Source organism: Tetrao urogallus, assembly GCF_951394365.1.
Source record: "Tetrao urogallus genome assembly, chromosome: 1".
NCBI classification, from domain to species: domain Eukaryota; kingdom Metazoa; phylum Chordata; class Aves; order Galliformes; family Phasianidae; genus Tetrao; species Tetrao urogallus.
The window spans coordinates 83,322,469-83,342,891 of NC_136813.1; the positions used below are offsets into that span (position 1 = coordinate 83,322,469).

A 20,423-nucleotide genomic window follows, 5' to 3' on the forward strand; every position below is an offset into this window, starting at 1 on the left:
GGAAGTGATTGTCCCCCTATGCTCAGCTCTGGTGAGGCCACACCTCGAGTACTGTGTCCAGTTTTCAGCCCCACACTGTAAGAAAGACATTAAGGCCCTGGAGCGGGTTCAAAGAAAGGCAACAAAGCTGGTGAGTGGTCTGGAGCACAGGGCTTATGAGGAGCAGCTGAAGGAGCTGGGATTGTTCAGCCTGGAGAAGAGGAGGCTCAGGGGAGACCTCACTGCTCTCTATAACTACCTGAAGGGAGTTGTAGTGAGCTGGGGGTCGGCCTCTTCTCTCATGTAACTGGTGATAGAACTAGAGGGAATGGCTTCAAGCTGCGCCAGGGGAGATTTAGGCTGGACGTTAGGAAGTACTGCTTTTCTGAAAGTGGTCAGGCAGTGGAATGGGCTGCCCAGGGAGGTGGTGGAGTCACCAGCCTTGGAGATGTTCAAGGAACGTTTGGACATTGTGTTGAGGGACATGGTTTAGTGATAACTATTGGTGAAAAGTGGATGGTTGGACTGGGTGATCCTGTGGGTCTTTCCCAACCTTGGTGATTCTATATAGTAAGTGCACAGGCAAGATCTTTTTTTTTTTTTTTTTTTTTTTTCCCCTAGTTATCCCCAAATGTCATTCAGGAAATTAAAAAATGTAGCTTAGAGTAGTATGTGGATCACTTGAATGAAGGTCTATGACCATACTGTTTGCTTTTGCTTGTGGTCTGTAGAAGTTTCCAAGCTATCTTGGCAGAAGGAAAGACTTAAAAAAGTAATTATACTACTAGTAGACTTGTATTAGCTTTATTAGAGCCTCACCTGCTATAGGAAAAAGTAACTGAAATTTGGAAAAAGTTTTCCAAGCAGTTAAATATTATTGCTAAGTATTAATAACTAATAACTATTGCCTGAAATTTGGGATGTATGGATAAGCTAGTTTAAGCCATGCTTACGTTATTCCAGAAGAGTGTGAGCATGTTTTGCAACCCTTGAAAGATAGGGGAAGTACACTCCAGCAGTTGCAAAATAACTTCAGGAATAAATCTTTCATGCCCTCAAATACTTGGCTTGCTCTGCTCATTCCTTTTTTGCTTTCTGTTAGATAGTTGCCACAGTGCACTTGCAGGTTTGTCTAGTTTTTTTTGTTTTTTTTTTTTTTTTTCATTGAAATTTGGATTCAGTAGGCCTTATTCAGGTAGATGTTTTCACCGTGGCTTTGCCCATGGAATTAGATCAGATAAGGGGGTAAGAATAAATCTGCTAATATGGAATGATTTTTTTTTTCCCTCTTCATTACTGTACATGTTTATAAGTTCTTATTAAATAAGTGCTTCTCAGAGCAGGTGGAGCACGAAAGTCAGTAGTGAGGAGTTGATTTACTTGGTAGCTTTATATAACAGGCAGGCTATTTTAACTCTGACTCAGTGCAGTACTGATGTGGTTCTGCTTTCAGACTGGAGCCATTATGTTTTTGCCTAGATTTAGAGGTTGAGCAGATACAAATATACAATTAATGATATAGAAGTGCTCTGAGAATCTCAGCATACAATAAGAATTTAAAAAAAAAAAAAAGTTCATGAGAAGTAATAAAAGCTTCTTCTGGCTTTAAAAAGCAGCATAAGTTTTACTGATGTTTTCCATTGTCTTAAAAAGTCAGCACTCAAAATCAAAGTATATTAGATTTGAAGAATAATGTTGATGTATCTAAAGGCAGGCATGAAGTTACAGCCCCTGCAAGAATTCATCCAGTTGGACAAGGAATAAAAGTTTCATTACTGATACTCCAAAGTATTTAACTAGAACTTTAGGCTTCCCTGTTTCCATACAGCAAGTTCACAGGGTCACACTCTGGATTCCTTATCTCCTCCTGTGTTACCCACCTCAGTGATACTTCTTTCATATGTCAATCTAGAGATGCTCTTCCAGTTTTGTATGCTGTTCATTTTTCTTTCTATCCACAAAGTAGCCTGATGAAAGAGGGGGGAAAAAAAAAAAGCAGATGATCTCAAAATTGAGTGCTGCAACTGTTTTAGTAATTCCCTTTCTCCTAATCTGACACAGAAATAAATGTTACAGCTTTTTTTGGTAAATGTAGGGCACACAATTAAGATTTCTAAGACACAGCATATTAGTTTATTTTCTGCTGTTTTTAAGTGAACCACTGATGCGAGCTTTAAATGATTTTCAAAACTGCTTATGCATCCATTTTTAATATTGTACTGGATTAATTGCATCAGAGGGTTGTTTTTTTCTATGTATGCTTTTAATTTTTATTCTCCGCTTAGAGGAAGTTTTTCTACAATAAATCAGCTATTGATTCACACAGTCTGAAGTTGTTTTTCATGAGTGCAGATGCAAAGTATGGAATGCATTTATCCTACTGGGAATTGAAGGAAAACTCACACAGTGTTAAAAGTCAGCCATTTTTTTCTTCCTCCTTAAATGTCAAAATGATGATAAACAAACTGATTAAAAATGCTACCAAGTATATAACTCAACACCTTGACAGTTGTAGTAGTTCAGTTGCTATATTTTATAAAGTTATAAGGTTCTGCTTAATTTCAAAATGCTATCTTCTAACAAGTTCTTAATGAAACTGCTAGCACAAAGGAAATACTTCAGAAATACTAAAAATTGTTTTACAGCTTAAATTCAGTGAAATACATTAAAGCAGGTTTTGAATACTTAAGAAAAAACTGTGTTAAAATGTTTATTTGTAAATTAAAATACATTTACAAACTTTCTTTTACTATCCTGTCATGATTTAAAAATGAATGCTGCGATGATGCAGTATTCCTCCTACAGAGTAAATACGCATTTGCAGTGTGTGCACTTGAATACTTACATACCAAATAAATCCGAATACTGTGATTTCCAGTGAAGTCAGTGCCAGTTTGCCCACAACACTGGACGTTCTTGCTAGCCACTACAGATGGCCTTCTTGTAAAAACAATAGAGGGTATGTTAGTACTTAATAAGAGGATGTCTTAGTACTTAATATTAATTGTTACAGATGTTGATCGATTTTGTTGTCTTAACAGGCGGGAAAACATGAAGCCATTGTAAAGAATGTACATGACCTCCTTGCAAAATTAGCTTGGGATTTCTCTCCTGAACAGCTTGATCACTTGTTCGATTGTTTTAAGGTAACCATGCATGTTTTGGTTATATTCAGGAAATGGGTTGCACTTCCAAGAAGTAGCTATGTCCAGTCTGTTTTGCCGACTAATGAACTAGTTAGTGGTGTATTGTTAAGTTTTACAGGCGTATCTGTGATGTTTATTTAAAGATCCTTAAAGTCTCAAAGTTGAGTACATCTTATCTGTAAATGCTAGAACTGCTCAATTTTGACTTACACATTGCAATTATTTTTAACGAAAGAAATATGACTGAAATATGACTGTTTATATAGTTGCATCTTTTTATTTTCTGCTTCATATTTACAGTTCAGATTATAATGTATGAAATTAAAAAGCGCGGTTTTCATATTGAGTAAAATCTTTCTTTAGGCAAGTTGGACAAATGCAAGCAAAAAACAGCGTGAGAAGCTACTCGAGTTAATCCGTCGTCTCGCAGAAGATGACAAGGACGGCGTGATGGCACACAAAGTGCTGAACCTTTTGTGGAATTTGGCTCACAGTGATGACGTACCAGTTGATATCATGGACCAGGCTCTTAGTGCCCATATTAAAATCTTAGATTACAGCTGTTCACAGGTGGGTAATCTGGTATGATTTTGTTGCGAAATCATTAACTAACAGTTTCATTTTACTCCCTGTGGAAAGTATGTGGTATTTGATGATTTAATAAAAGAGTTCTTTATAATGAAATGAAAGAATGAATATTCAGGCATTTCTTAAAATATGACAATGTATTTTAAATAGCACACTTGTGGCTTTAATTGGAGAGTGAAATAGAGATTTTCCTGTCTTGTGTGCAACTACTAAAGCAATTGGCAATATACTATAATAACCATATGTGAATTGCCAAGAACCCAATCAAAGTAAGTAGGAGAAGCATCCCTCCGTTCATCTTCTGAATTGGAGAGGGAGATGTCTTCTATCTTTGCTATTCCCCAAATTTTTATGCTAACTTGTCTTTTCAATAAGTCCTTACATGCCTTAGCTAATACCAGAAAAGGCCTAGCAACAGACACTGAAAACTACTACTTTTTTTTTTTTTTTTAACAGCCATTGACATGTTTTTTTCTTAGTTAAGAAACAGCTCCTTATTGTTTCTTAGTATACTGTAGCAATTTAGTCTGACCAATGAGTAGAAATAAGTGAAAGAAGAAGAAAAATTAATTTAAGACCATTGATCCTATCTGGCTATACTTTTTCTTAAATACAAGTGCTTGAGTGGATATAGCAGGCAGAGATACTGTATCATGGTAGTATCTTCCTAGCATGCAGTCCTGTTTGGTTTATCTTACAAATGTATGCTTCAGAGCTCAGTTGGATGTAGTATTGCATAGCTGTGCATATTTTGTGTTAGAAGCAGGTAAGTAGGGGGATGATTATGGTTTTTGAGATGCACTTAATTGCAAACACTTGTTCTTTAAGGATCGAGATACACAAAAGATCCAGTGGATAGATCGTTTTATAGAAGAGCTTCGCACAAATGACAAATGGGTCATTCCTGCACTGAAACAGATTAGAGAAATTTGCAGTTTGTTTGGTGAAGCACCACAAAACTTGAGGTAAGAATGAAATGCAAGTACAGAACTGTCTCTTCAGCAGTGCATGGTGACAGGGCAAGGGGAAACATCCATAAATTGAAGCATAGGAAGTTCCGCCCAAATGTGTGTAAGAACTTCTTCACAGTAAGGGTGATGGAGCAGTGGAACAGGCTGCCCGAAGAAGTTGTGGAGTCTCCTTCTCTGGAGATATTCAAGACCCACCTGGATGCCTACCTGTGTAACCTGTTCTAGGTAGCCTGCTTTGGCAAGGGGAGCTGGGCTACACGATCTCTAGTTGTCTCTTCCAGCCCCTACAGTTCTGTAATTCTATGTCCCTTGTAAGTTGAAAAGGTAAAGATGATCAATTCTTTACAGGCTTTTTTTTTTTCTTTATGGAGGTAGGGAGAACTTGAGTTAAATCATTTGTATTTGAAGATGCTTTTGGTTTTTTTTTTCATGTATATATAGACAGCATTCAAATACACAGTGTTTAGTAAGAAAACTAGCATTTTTTTCTCAAACACGCTTTTATTCATTTTTAGAATGGTAGATGTGTTGTTTATGGACTTCTGTGCCTAACAGTGAAATTAGTACACGACGTATAAAGAATAAACATTATTTTGTGTGTAAGTTTAAAAAAAAAAAAAAAAAAAAGTTTGGACTTGATAATATGTAGGAGCTGGGTTTCATTACACTATATTCTCTCTCACCACTGAAATTGAGAATTTTTTTTATAGCCACGTGAGTCAATAATGTTAATTAATTCTTTTGTTTTAATTTTTTGTAAGCAGGTAAATTATTCAAGACAGTATTACTGTCTGCTTACAAGAAAGATCAAGGAAGAAAAAAACCCCAAACCTTCAATTTAGCCAGCTCTACTTTTTACTGATATTAACTTAAAGGACCTGTGATAACATTGCTTTTCTAGCTATTAAAGGCTTCTTTATTAATTTAGTTTACAGTATTTCTTGCTTTCATGATATTCTAATCCTTTACAGCTTTTTATTAACGATCATTTGAATTTTTTCTAGCAAGGTCACAAAGTTACCAACTTACTAGGACGTAAGTCAGCTTTTTTGTGTCGTAGAGTCCTTAAACTGTTACGTTCTTGAAGATCTAGGGGAATTGTAGCTATCTGGTTACTTGTGGTACCTGTTCAAGTGAGGCAGTTCTTGGTACGATGCTGTAACAAAGAAGCTTTGCTTTAATTTACTGAAGTAGAACTCATTCAAAGCACCAATTGAGTTTCTGCTCCAAATTAATCTTGGGAAGAACCTAACTTCTCTTTTTACTGTAAAAATTCAGGCTCCTTGTAAGTCAAGCGGTTAGATTACTGTCCATTTGTGAGATCATGTGTCCATTTGTCACATTTCAAGGAAACCTTCACAAAGTAAAATATCAGTCTTATGCAGAATTTGAAAATATGTGGTTGGAAAACAAACTTTGAAATAAAGGTTTTTTAATCGAGGGACATATTTCTCTTCTTGTGAAGAAGCCCTTATTAGCAAGATACATTTGAGGGAATTCTTTAGTCAGATGTTACTGCAGTGGTGACTCAGACAATATAGTGAGTGAAAACATGTTTTTGAAGTAATTAATGACTTTCCCAGTCCTCTGAACTTTCTGATAACTCTTAACATTGATACCGTTTGGAAATTCTAATGCATGCAGTCTAATATTTAGCAGCTTAGAACTTTAATTTCTATCATCCTTTTAGAATTTGGGTTGAAAATAATTGTCACAAACATGTTTCAGTCTGTCTCAGAATCATTTCACTGAGCTTTCTGCATGCGATGTTCATTCTGTTATCCATGTACTACTCTTCAATTTATTGACTAGTAGAAAGTCACTCCAAAACAACTAAGGCTGCAGATGGTTTGCATAGATAAGTTACGTTATGCCATTGGTATTGTAGAGATTCTTTTAGGGATCGTTGAAGTGCTGCTAGTAAATTTTGAAGTTGAGCAAAGCGACAAACTGGTTATACAGTTGCTTTGGCAACATTTAAATTCCAAAAACACGCGGCATTTCTTTGTGGAGTTTAGCTTAAGTAGAATTGCTGTAACATTAGAAAGTAATTATTGCATTGGTCGTAGGATACCTGTTTCTATTAAGGAATAGTCAACTTCGTTACTCAGCAGATTGATTTTCAGTGTGTAAACAGTTGTCGTATTTTTCTGTGTTGGATGACAGGGAATGTCTCTTGTAAACCAGTCTTAGTTTGACCTGGATCTATCCTAGCGATATGAGATTAGTCTCCAGAATTACTTGTTGAGAAGAATAAACTGAATATTGGTAGGACCTTGTGCAAGAGTTAAGGAGTTTTGTGGCTGCATTAGGGCAGCAGTCAATTTGGTCTCAAGTTTTGGGTTTTTTTTTAACCCAAAAGTAGAATTTGCTGTTTTCAGCCTGTTATTTACACTTCTAATATCTGTTTTTAATGTTTGGCCGTGTGTATTGGTCTAATAGAAGATCCATCAACTTTGAAAACTGAGTTATGTGCAGCATTACATTAAGCAAGTTATACATGCAGATAAATATTCTTACTGTTTTAAAATAAATCCATTTAAATTAAGTATTTGGGACTTAGTCACTCTGTGAATAGTTGTGAATAGTTTTCTAGCAAATAAAGATGCAGTTTAGTTATTGTATGCTCTTATTAGCATTTCCAAAGTATTTTGGCATCCATTTCAAAATGAATATTTTTTCTTGCTATACATTCTCTTTTAATACCCACTGAAGAGAACAGCAGTGAGAAGATGACAGTTTTGTTGTTAACATCAATTTTTCAATGCTCATCAACTTAATAGTAAAGCGGTATGTCACGCAGAAGTGTCATCAATTAGCCCAACCTTAGATGCTTAAGGAATAATTCTGTAGTTTCATGTGAATTTGTTTTAATTGTAGAAAGCAAGCTTGAAAAATCTTGTCAGATTAGCTTTTTTTCACGTTGCCTTGGACTCTGTCCTAGCAGATGGGCTAAACTAGCAGTATACCTGTTCCTCACAAATACTGTGCAACCACTTGTAGCTCATAACTCTAGTTATTATAATTAAACTTTTTGAACTGGTTGCTAAGCAAAGTGAATCCATGTATCCAAATTTACTATTTGTGCATGTGATTGAGGGGAGCAAGGAGAAGCGAAAAATACATCTTGGAAGATCTACTTATCTTTTGCAGATCATGCTTTCCTATGGCTGTGTTTAATAAGATTGGTACAAATGCATATTATTTTGAGTACATGAGTATGTATGCCAGTAGCTTGATTCAGCAAAATATTCACTTGTTTGTGCTTTTTCCTTTGGTTTCATCATATGTATTTCCCAAAGTATCAGAGTTCTTTTTTTAATGTTGCCCTTTGTAAATGCATCTTCTTGTCTAGAGCTGACCTCCCAGGTAGCTACTGAAACAGGCATCCAGTTTTCTGCTAGTTTTACTGCTAGTTTATGCTGAGCAAAGGGAGTTGACAGAGCTGGAATGAAGTATAACTGGAAGCTTCTCACAGAGAAAACAAAGGATATTCTTTCTGTGTATATGAAGTTCTTTATGTTTTCTGCCTTTGTGCTTTCATTTCACTTAAGCTTTTTAACACAATTTCTATTTGTTGCCTTTTTCAAAGTATTCTGAAAAACTCTGCATGTTATGCAACTTAATCTTTTGATGACTTCTCTGCTTCGCGTGCCAAATTCTCTTGGTAGCAGATAATATAGCTGGATATCTGCTAATTGCTTCTGTCTTTTAAACCCAGATTGACAGTGCTCTTTGGTCTGATGAATCAATTTAGCTGTTGTTGCATCTACAGTGAAATGTGTTTTTCAGATGCATAATCAGTAACAGCTGGGACTGGAATCTCTTGCCTTCCCTACTGTTCTCAAAAGATGTTGTGATAACTGTAGAGTGTTGTAGGTATTGTGGTATGTAGACTTAAGTATCCAAGGAAGGTGTTAGTTCTACCAGTAATTTAGTCAGCTAATTCTGGAGTCTACTTTAAATGCTGAAGGAAGGAAGAATAGTTCTGAAACCTTGTTTAACTTCTTCTTGGACAGCTTATGGGGTCAGCAGAAAAGCAGTACAACAAACAGCTGCTTTTTTTTCCCCTCTCTCTCTCTCTTGGGAGAACTGTGCAAATTGGTGTTAGTCATGCAGATGATACTGAGTGCCCTGGAGGAGCTAAGGCATTCTAGGGTTATTCTGCAGGGCTGATTAGTCCCATGCTCTAGAATTTGATAGTGTTCATCGCATGTGGTTTTGGACTCTAAAACTGCATCATATTTATCTGCTCAGATGCTTTGATATTTTTTATACATACTGCAGCTGTGCCATCCTTGTTAAGTAACTACTGCTAATAACTGGTAAAACTACTATTGTTTTCAGAAGAGGAAAAAAGAATACTGTCAGAGAATTAATACTCTGTATGTTGTAGATACTTTATCAGAACTTGAAGCTTGCATTAAAGGCATGGATTTCCTAAATACATTTATGAACTGTTACATCCAAATCCTCTGTGCTTTTCTGACAACGTTTGTATTTTAATTTCAGTCAAACACAGCGAAGTCCCCATGTGTTTTACCGACATGACTTAATCAATCAACTTCAGCACAATCATGCCCTAGTGACATTAGTTGCGGAAAATCTGTCTGCCTATATGGAAAGCATGAGGCAGTATGCTAAAGGTAAGTTTTAAATAAAAAATTAGCCTCATAAAATAGTGTGTGAGAGCTCCAGTTGAAAATGAAGTTGAAAGCAGATTCTCCTCATGAAGTAGCTGTAGGGAACCTGCTGTAGGGAACCTGCTTTGGCAGGGGGGTTGGATACGATGATCTCTGGAGGTCCCTTCCAACCCCTACCATTCTGTGATTCTGTGAAGTAACTGTCGTTCATTTGTTTATTTTAGAACGTTTGTGAGTTTGATGGCCTTTGGGGTGTTGTCAGACTGGTCAAGAAAAACTTGAAACTGTTTTTATTCATGATCCCAATTATCAGGAAATGACTGTTCTTGTTTATCTGTGGACTGGTAATCTTGCCCTACTTAGGCTAGAGTGGTTATTTTTGTGGAAAGTCCTAATAATAATCTTGGATTTTCTTCCACATCTGTTTTGCATTTTTTAGAATCCTTTGAGAAGTTCTTTAATCACTTCTGTTGTTTGTTTTGTTTTTCTTTAACCATACAGTTCAATTTCTGTTTAGCTCTCTCTGTATTCGTTAACAGCAATACTTTGGCAGCACACTGTTGCAAGTATTTCAGCGTAGACTCAACCCTGCGCTATTTTACCCTCTTAACCTTGAAGGAAGCTAGCTTTCTAGCTACTGAAGTAGAGAAATGAGAGTGTTGGATATGGACCTGCCCTTTGATACTGTATTGCAGTACTCTATATTAAACAAAGCCAATGAAATTTCACTCTTTCACTGACGGAAACTAGGGACCATTCTACTCTGGAATAGAGTGCTACCAGGCTTTCAGTTGCATCTCAAAAGTGACACAGTATATTCTGTAGGAATTTAGTGCTGATCAGAGAAGACAGGGTATGTGCATACTGCAGTGTGTGTTTGTGTGTGGCTATCTTTTCCTATGCCTACATCCCTTTAGTTCTGCAATTGATTTAGTTTTGGAGTACCCAATATGAATACCTAAGATAAGTCTCTGAAGACTTGTCTTAATAGTGGTGCAGTGTGAAGAAGACAGCCTCAGCTTGGTACGGGTCGATGAAAACATTTAAGCTAAATCTGTGTACCGCAGTAGCAATGTTTTGCTGTTCAGTGAGGGGGAGTTTACCCTAACCGGAGTTACTTTGTTAATGATAACATTGTTCTAGTTAGTATTAAAATGTTACTAAGTGCTTTATTCTCTTCTCAAGCAACAGTGTCTTAAGCTTAATCTTGTCTGAGAAGGTGGAATACAATATATGTTATTCTGTATAACTACTGTAAACTGTTAAGGTATGCAAAAGTGATGTAAAAACAGTTCTATTTATAATGAGTTTCTGTCTCTTAACTGTGTGGATAACTCAATTTACTTTGGCTTTGGCCAGCGATGAAAATCTAGGGTTCAACCTTAGAGTTATGAAGGAAACGTAATCATCAACTATATTCCAGTGCAATTTTGTGTTTGTCCAAAAATAGCCTACACACGTTATTCAAAAATGAACTGTCATCCATTAACTTTAATTTTTAACTCTGAAATGAAAAGGTCATTTTTGACAACATTTACCTATCAAATGGTCAACGACTTTGGCAAAAAATTTAAGCTAGTATTTTGCAGTCTTTTTTTCTTCGGCCAAACAGCACATCCCATTTTCCTGCTCCACCCACCTCATTCTTCGCACACACTGTGACTCTTAATGAAGTAGTAATTTAATTATCTCTAGCACAGCAGGAATTAAAAACGTGTGGAGTATAACTGGTATGTACACAAAAAGCAATTAAATTGAGATGAAGCTGCTGCAGTACTTCTTCCCATTTGCAACAAAATGCAAAAACAGAGGAACAGTAATATTTTTTTTTTTGTTTTTTTTCCTGTAAGCTATGAATGCCTCATCCTCAGAGGGAGATGTTCAAGGCCAGACTGGACAGGGCTTTGGGCAGCTTGATCTAGTGAGAGCTGTTCCCTGCCTGTGACAGGATGGTTGGAACTGGATTATCTTTAAGGTCCCTTCCAGCTCAGGCTGTTCTGTGATTCTTTTTCTGCTGTCTTTATACTAAACTTGCTCCTTCTCCCAGCTCTGAAGAGCTGGGGAGAAGTCGACAGTCCTCTGTGAGCTAAGGTGACTGGTACTGTATTATTATCCTGAAAAAGGGCATTGTTGTGGTTTTTTTTTTTTTTTTTAAGTAACCATATGTTATATCATTAATTTTATGTGTCTCTGCTTATTCTGTCTCTTAATGTAGACACTTTCAGTTTTCTTTTGTGCTGGTTAATATTATCTTGGTGACAAACAATGCTGTTCAGACGCTGAGTTGATATATGAATGATAGAAGATCTTAATTCTAAATACCTGAAATTTGTTTGTCATAAACTTTGCGAACACCAGACTTGACATAATTTAATTTATTTCAATAGATTAGATTTTCTCCATTTATACTTCTTTGAGTTTCTTGATTGCCCTCCTTTTCCTGCTCACCTTATTTCTAGGTCATGTTTCAGTCTGTTGAACTCTAAGCATTGTATAGAAGCATAAGATGTGAAACTTGCCACCTCCGTTTTTTTTTCCTCAATTTCTTCTGCTTTTTGCTCAGTGATGAGTTACATCTTAGCTCACAGTTCCATCTTGACTTTTTATTAAAGACCTTCTCAAAAGTTGGATGAATTGCCAATTCTTCATCTTCTGTTTTCTAAAAAAAAAAATTGAAAAAACAAAATCCAGCTGTGTGAATGAAACGTAATTATTTATATAAATTTTACTATGTGATCATCCATATGTGTTTGTGCCTAATTATATTTAAATTTTCAAACATTTTTTTTAATCTGTAGTTTTACTGACTGTTCCTTTGCTCTTCTATGTGGAGAAAATTTGTAAGGAGATTGTGATTGGACTCCCTGTTAGGTGTGTGGTGTAGAAAGCAAATTGAGAGAGAAGCTGAGAGTGGAGGATAGTTGTAGAGACTGAATTTTTTTTTTTTTTTTTTTGTAGTTCAGTGTTTTTCAATATTCTTAAGCACTTGCACATTGGCTTGGGGCAATCTTTAATACTTGAATTCTTCAATCCCTGCCACACTTGGCACTTCTCTGTGAATTAACCTACGTTCATCGGGGGAAAAAAAAAAAGCCCAGACATTCATTCTCCCCTCCAATAGGAATAGTTTAGCTAGCACTAATTTTAATTTCTCTGCAACTTCCGTAGTTGTTCTTTAATTTCTTAATTGCCTTAATTATTTCTTTTTTCTAATGAATATTTTTTATTTGCTAATTTTATATGCTTTATTTTGTTGTTTTTTCTCGGTTTCTGTAATTACTCATTTATGCTCACTTCATTAGGGTTTTGAAGGTGGACATAATGTTTTCACATTTTTAGTCATTATCACTTAAGTACTGGAAATCTTCTGATTTCCCTTTTTCATTTTTAATGTACCTTTTGTATATTGTATGTAGTGTTGTATTTATGACAGTTATTTTCTGTTTATTTTGAAACACATATGATGCACTTCAGATGTTAGACTTGGTGTCTTTTTGTTTTTATATATAACAAAGTGCTTCCTGTTCTGAAGGATTTAAAAATGTACAGATGTCCATTGATATCTAATATACGACTAGAAATTATTATCTGAGCTGCTGAACAAAAGGAATATTTTTTTCTGAATTTGAATTGGTGTAATGTATTTAAGTTCTGCTTCTGAAGGTAATGTCTGTATGCAGTAGTATTTCAACAGTAAATCTCAATCAGGGTACTCATGTTTGGAAATACAACTGGCTCCTTGATGTAGCTGTTCTCTTCAGTTTGTATGAGGAATTAAAGAACGTGATTATATTAACAAGTAGAGAGATACCTAGCCTTCAGCTCCCATAAAGGAAAAAATCAAAACACAGACTTGTTTGTATGAAGCAAACAGCTGTTTGCTAAACATTACTCTGAGATTTGACAAATTGCAGATAAAAAGTTTTATGTATTATTTTCACATTGTGCAGCTTCTGTTTTCAATTTGTCAGTATCCACAGGGATTTGTTTTTATCCTTGCAAGCTTTATAGTAAGTAAACATCATACAATTACTTCTTCTGTGTGTTCTCATGCATGTAGCTACTTAGAAAAGAATTAAAGAGCTGGAGTTGTGGTTATCTCTGGGGAGCAAAGTCCCTAGCAGTGTAAAACAAGCTATGGAAAAGATGTTCTGTAGTGAAACTAGAACATCTTTAGGAAAAAAAAGAAAAAGAAAAAAAAAAGAAAAAGAAAAAAAAAAAAAACTGGATAATATGAATTGTGTGCTTTTACTTTAATTGACTTATTTCCCAAAGAAAATGTGTTTAAGCAGGGTAAAATGTAAGTTGAATGCGGATTCTTAGTTATTCTGTAATACTTTAATTATTCTGAATGAGGAGCACATGCATCTGCCCTTAAGAATTTGTTGATAATTCTCAGCAATCTTTTCCTGTACCCATTTTCAATTAGAATGTATATTAACTGTTAGCAGGTTTCTGAAAATGACTTTCTTACTCCTTCCTGAAAATGCAGTATAATCAAATGCAGATTTTGATTGTGTTCAGGCCATGAAGTCTTCAAATATGTTCTGTCTTTCAGAGTCTGCGTGTCTTCTTAGCATGTGTTGTCTGATAAGATTTTTATATTTGCAGAGCATGGTGAATATGATCCGCAAACTGTAAGGCCAGGAAGCAGATACAGTCATGTGCAAGAAGTACAGGAGCGACTTAATTTCTTACGGTTAGTTTTAACTTGATCATTTTCTTGACTTCTCTAGGAGTATTTCAGATACTTGAAAGAAAGTCATGGTAGCTGTTTCTTTGTCTTTCAAAACTCAGACGCAATAATGTTCTAAATGTGTTTTTTTGTTTTCCTTCAATTTTTTTATTCCAGTATTTTTTCTAGTATAAGAATTAAAATTTATTAGCATCTATGTAATTCAAGACTTTAATTGTACTGTAAGATCTCTATGGGATATTTCTGTGTCCAGAACCCTACTGAATTGAGTACAGTGTGTATATGTATGCAGTTACACACATATTAGGATAATGTACCTGATAACTTTAAATACTCCATAGAAGATGTGTCCATATTTGTTGTACGACACCAAATTTAAGGCCAAAGTCATAAACTGACATGTGCTGATAGGTTGTTAGTCTTAGGAGGAATAAACAACAATTACTTGAATTACTTTTTAATTTCAGCTGTTTTGAATGAAATAAAAAGCAGAGGTTCTCTGCTTGTGACAGAGCTGCAGTCTGTTGATGCTTTGCAGGCATTCTTGCAGCTTGCTTTTACTCTGTTCTTATGTTCAGGCAAGCAAAATTATATGAACTGTCAAGTTGCGATATGTTTTAAACTTATTTTTAAGGACATTTAAAAAAGTATTTTAAAACTTTACAGAGTAATTTCTGCGAATTAAAATGAAGTGCTAAACAGCCACTTAAGTTATACAGTAGTATACACATAGCCAACTTGATTTATTTATCACTTGATTTGTTTATCACTCTTAATTGGTTAAAAAAAAAGATTATCTTAAGTTCACTGTTCACTTTTTAGTTCTTGATTGAAAAGAATTAATGATGTCCCATGGCATTTCACATGGAAAATATGTAGGTAGCAGTTTCTGAACAGTGATGTCGTAACGTAGTCCCTGTTTTCTTTTCAATAAAAAAAGATCGAGTCAAAAAAAAAAAAAAAGATTCTGGAGAACACTGATTATTCTGTGTTTTTCCTGTAACACTCTTAGTACTAACTTTCCTAATTAAAATTTTTAGTGGTTCTTTAATAATAACGTAACAAAAGAAAAACTTAAGACTAGTGTTTTTTACTTTTGACTTCTGCTCCTAGTTCTGCTCAATGTAATTGGTGCATCCTTTTGTGATTTTGCTGATGACTGTAGAAATAATTCAATTTCTTATTATGTGACCTGACTGTTAAACTGAATTGTTTATCTTAGGAGATGAACATTTTTATATAGTATGTATAAAACACCTGGTATTTTTCTGTAAAAATATTTCTCTCTAATTTTATTTCTTAATTGGAATGTGATGTTTTGATGTCTGCAAACTTTTGCTAAGAAATCACGGGACTACAATGAGAGGGCTGATGATATAAAGTTTTCATTATCGTATTTTCATGACTGACTGTTGTTGTTGTGTTTGTATAAGATACATATTCAACTTGTTCCTTGTATTTCTTATTGAATTGTAAGTCCAGATGCCGATTAGACAGTGCTGTTAATTGTCTCTTTGTTTTGCTCAAGATTTTTATTGAAGGATGGTCAGCTGTGGCTCTGTGCCCCTCAGGCGAAGCAAATATGGAAGTGTTTAGCTGAAAATGCTGTTTATCTTTGTGATCGCGAAGCCTGTTTTAAATGGTATTCCAAACTAATGGGGGATGAACCAGACTTAGACCCTGACATTAATAAGGACTTCTTTGAAAATAATGTGCTTCAGCTGGATCCTTCCCTATTAACAGAAAATGGAATGAAATGTTTTGAACGTTTCTTCAAAGCTGTGAACTGTCGAGAAGGAAAGCTAGTAGCAAAGAGACGAGCCTATATGATGGATGATCTGGAATTAATAGGATTAGACTACCTTTGGAGGGTAAGTTAATTGGAGGAAACATCTGAAAGATTAACAGTTGAAGTCTTTTTCGGTCTTGTTTTCTTTAATAAACTACACATTCTTGAAAATATATGTTAGTTACTGACTTAAATTACAGAAAACTTATTTTTCAAATTAAACACGTGGGCATAGTCTCCTGTATTTCTAGAAGGTAAGTAAATCCGTGGCTTTGCAGGCTGCTCAGTGAACTTGAGAGTTTGTGTATGCGCATGAGATGAAAAACTTGCCTATGCTGTTTAGGAAGAAAGGGTCATTCCTGGTGAATTTTCTGTGGGTCTCTTTTCCCCCCTCTATAATTCACCCCACAGACCTTCACTTCATTTTATGTGCTTCGTTGTTCCTTCTAATATGGTAAACTTGAGTGATTCCAGATTAGTCTGAGTGATGACTGGTTTGATTCTCTCTTGTATCCACAACCTTTTACCTAAAGATGGTTATAGCTTTTCAATAGAAGCATTGTAATATTTGTGTAAAAGCTTTCTGAAACTTGCCAAATCTAGGAGTGAAAAACAGAAATTTGGTGCTTAGTTGTTTTCAGACTTTGTAATATTGAAGAGCTGCATAGAACCCACAGTAGCATGTGGTATGATTATCGTGGCTGTGTTTCAAACAACGTGCTGTTCATAAAGCAAGAATCTTCAATAATTTTGGCTGTGGCTTGTTGAACATGTAGGTTTTTTAAGCATCATAATCATCATTGTAACAGTCAAAACCAAAGTAGATATTTTCTTACAAGTAAGTTTGTGCAAAGTGCTTGTGCACATAATGCATATGTAATGCTAGACATAATGACAACATATATTAGTTGTGGAAATCAACTTACTTGGCTCTGCCCAACTGTTTGGCAGCATGGGAACTCATGACACTTCAGACCAATATCCTGTAGAGGCCCCCTGTAGGGTCTGTTTTCAGTATCCATTCTGACCTGATGAATAGTAATGAAAACTTAGATTATCAGGTAAAAAGGACAACTCAGATCCTTACATTCCAACCACCCAGCCCTAGCCATCTAAGATACTTGGAAACTCTGGTGTTTTATTCATCTTTAATGTAATTTGTTTAAGCATTCAAGAACTTCTGTTTTATAATGCTGTTATTATTGTATTTTAAATGCCCACGTATCCTCAAGGAACGCTAACAGAGTTTGCAAATCTAGCTCATTTAAATGGAGCCAAATGTATGTTACTTGAAGACAGACTTGAAGGCTATTATTTTAACAAGTTGTTTTGTTCTCTGAAACGAGTGAAAATAAATATTCGTGTTCACACACTTTCGAAGTCTACTTTCATTCTGTTTGTAGAAATATTAGCTTTTGTTCTGAACTCCCTTAAAGTACTAATTTCTTAATTTTGAGTCTTACACAGTTATTCATAATTTGTATTGGTTATGTATAACTAAGAATTTTAACCATATGTAAGTCTTATAAGTTAGACTACTGTTGTGTGAATGTATGTAGTCATCTTGCTTTTAAATTTTATACCAGAAAATTGTATCATGTTCTAATACTTGGTTGGTTGGTTTGTTTTTTTACTGTGCTAGGTTGTGATTCAGGGAAATGATGACATTGCAAATAGAGCAATTGATCTTCTTAAAGAGATCTATACTAACCTTGGTCCACGGTTACAAGTTAATCAGGTAAGATTATAATATGCATTATAATATGGTAGGAAAAAAAAAAAAGTAATAAAATTCAGTGCAGTATTTTTATACTTGAAAGTTTGAAATCAGGGAATATTTTCCATGTTTTAAAAAGTATACTCAGGAGTCCAGCTGTCAGATTCTGGTCAGATACAGAATTAAGAGCACCAACATGTTTGTTAGCTAGATATGTTGAGTGTTGTAACAAGCTAGTCTAATATTTTTATATTTTGTCCCTTTCAAAGGATCACAGTGTCCCATATAATTGTCAAGCTGAACTCTAACAAATCAGATATTTCCTCCCTCTATTAGTATTTGCTGGGAGAGATTTCAATGGATAGAGAGAAGAGAAAATGAGTTTCTGATAGGTGAGGGGAGGTACGGTGTTGGGATTTCATGAGTTTGTGGGGGAATATTGTCCAGACAATCTCCAGCTGGTAGCCTGCCAGTTGTATTTCTTAAAAATCTCATGATTTGTCCTCAAAAAATAAAAGAACTTCTTATATAGTCTTCAGTGCTGCCAGTCTCATAGATTGAATACAGCTGCTGTAGGTGGTGTGCTTACAGCCATGCGAGCTGCATCTTGCTGTAGTGGCTGAAAACTGGTAGGCATGCATAGATCTGTCCATCTGCAAGTGATTACATCAGATATTTCTAGGAAATGTTGGTTTTGCTAAACGTAAATGCGAGTACTGTGCTTCAGTATGCTGGTAACTCCTCTGCTCCTGAATTGTTGCCAAGAAAAATGAATAGTGGATTGGGTTTACTGCCATGACTATGATGTAATGTAGTCTGCAGTAGAAATGTTTTTCTCACACCTGGAAATTTTTGCAGATCTTCTTCAATGATACAACAGGTTGTATCAGTGTCAGTCTAGGGCAGATGCAAGTTGATGCTGTGTTAGGAATCAAGCAGAAGGAAAAGAGTCCAATTTAGTTATTTCTCTGTACAGACTTCCACTTTTTCTATTGAAGGGCAGATTTGCACTCTATGCTAAGAGCTACCAATGGCCTGTGCAAGATTTTGAAGTGCATATGAAGTTAGAGTGCGTCATCAATGGGAGCTTATTTTAACACGGAATAAAACAACTTTATAGAGCTACTTACCTGGTTTTTTACTTATGATTTGATTATCCAGGTTTTTCAGCATTTCTTGTAATTATGACAATTTTTATGTCATTAGGTAGTGATTCATGAAGACTTCATTCAGTCCTGTTTTGATCGTCTCAAAGCCTCCTATGATACATTATGTGTGTTGGATGGAGATAAAGATAGTATTAATTGTGCAAGACAAGAAGCAATACGAATGGTGAGAGTGTTGACTGTTTTAAGAGAATATATAAATGAATGTGACAGTGACTACCATGAAGAAAGAACTATTCTACCTATGTCAAGGTACGTGTGAAAATGGGTTTATTGACCCCCTTCTTTGAATACATTTCTTGACAAGAAAATTAAGAGATCCTGCTTCTATCTGCTGTGACAGAGATTGTATTTCTCCTACAGCATTGTTGTTGCATACACTGATTAGATAAAATACGTGTTCTGTTGTTTATTGCAGATGCATCTTGTCTGTACGGGCTGCTTATGTGATTAGACTAATTTTTTTCATAGGTCTTGCTAGCAAGAAGCTCTTATAAGAAATTTTTGCCTTTTTTGTTGTTGTTGTTTGGGGTTATCTAAACACACACTTAATAGCAGATGCCCTATCATACTAAGTGTGGTCACTAGTGTTGTGAAAATTTGTATTCCTTTTTTGACCTTTACTTTTTTAAACCATGGTGTTTTTATAAGCAGACTTCTAATATGGAACTTTTAAAAGCTTTGGACAGAAATGCATATTAAGACTTGGTGACCTGATGGCTTTTTTTCATCTTGCTATTTTTAAATTTTTACTGTTAACTGCACTGTTACTAAAAGAACAAAACATAGTTTCTAGTTGGAGTTTTATTTCCTTTTGATTAGGAAATTACAAACAAGAAAGAGGATCTAAAACCTTTATAAAGGACTTGATATGCTCCAATTAGTGTTTCTAACCTGACTATAAAATGACCGTATTTTAATGTGCTTTTGCAACTTCTTGAAAGTTACTTTGTGTGTTAAGCTTGAACAATTACTGATACCTTCACAAAATTATCTGGAGTATACCATCGTGTGTACAGATTTGCTGTCATAATATCTGAAGCACAAAATGCAGAAGGAATGAATTAACTTAGTGAGGTCAAAAGAACTTTATCCGGTTTGTTTATTTGTAGAGCTTTCCGTGGAAAACATATCACACTGGTAGTTCGTTTTCCAAACCAAGGCCGACAGGTGGAAGATTTGGATATTTGGTCTCACACAAATGACACCATTGGCCAAGTGCGGCGTTGTATTCTCAATCGCATCAAAGCCAACAGTGCGCACACAAAAGTAGAACTGTTCATTGGTGGGGAGCTGGTGGATCCTGCAGATGATAGAAAATTAATCGGACAATTGAATCTCAAAGATAAAACGGTAAGTGTTGCAAGTTGATATTTATGTAAGTTAAAATATTGCTTGCCTTTTCTAAATACTTAAAAAGTACCATGAGTGGAATCATTTATTCTGGTGAAGTAGTTCTGTTCATTCTTATAACACGTCATTAAAGTTATGTTAGACGATTATTTAATGAAGAATTTCCATTTTTGCATTAAAACTCTGATTATGTTTTGCAGCTAATTACAGCTAAGCTTACACAGATCAATTCTAATATGCCCTCAAGTCCCGATAGTTCTTCTGACTCTTCAACTGGTTCTCCGGGCAACCATGGCAATCACTACAGCGATGGCCCAAACCCAGAAGTCGAAAGCTGTTTGCCCGGAGTGGTAAGCGTACGCTGAAGTGATGGTT

General features: G+C 35.4%; 1 protein-coding gene across 1 annotated transcript in view; it reads left to right on the top strand.

Moving 5' to 3' along the window:
- The window catches only part of USP9X (ubiquitin specific peptidase 9 X-linked), a gene marked incomplete at both ends in the record, with an annotated part of 71,935 nt that overhangs the window by 14,821 nt on the left and 36,691 nt on the right, over positions 1 to 20,423 (top strand). Inside the window, 10 exons of the mRNA XM_079539686.1 lie at positions 3,021 to 3,125; positions 3,489 to 3,695; positions 4,542 to 4,678; positions 9,197 to 9,330; positions 13,939 to 14,026; positions 15,552 to 15,894; positions 17,455 to 17,550; positions 18,736 to 18,947; positions 19,808 to 20,048; positions 20,249 to 20,398. Of these exons, the coding sequence (XP_079395812.1) occupies positions 3,021 to 3,125; positions 3,489 to 3,695; positions 4,542 to 4,678; positions 9,197 to 9,330; positions 13,939 to 14,026; positions 15,552 to 15,894; positions 17,455 to 17,550; positions 18,736 to 18,947; positions 19,808 to 20,048; positions 20,249 to 20,398 (1,713 nt within the window). The remainder of the gene's footprint in view (positions 1 to 3,020; positions 3,126 to 3,488; positions 3,696 to 4,541; positions 4,679 to 9,196; positions 9,331 to 13,938; positions 14,027 to 15,551; positions 15,895 to 17,454; positions 17,551 to 18,735; positions 18,948 to 19,807; positions 20,049 to 20,248; positions 20,399 to 20,423) is intronic.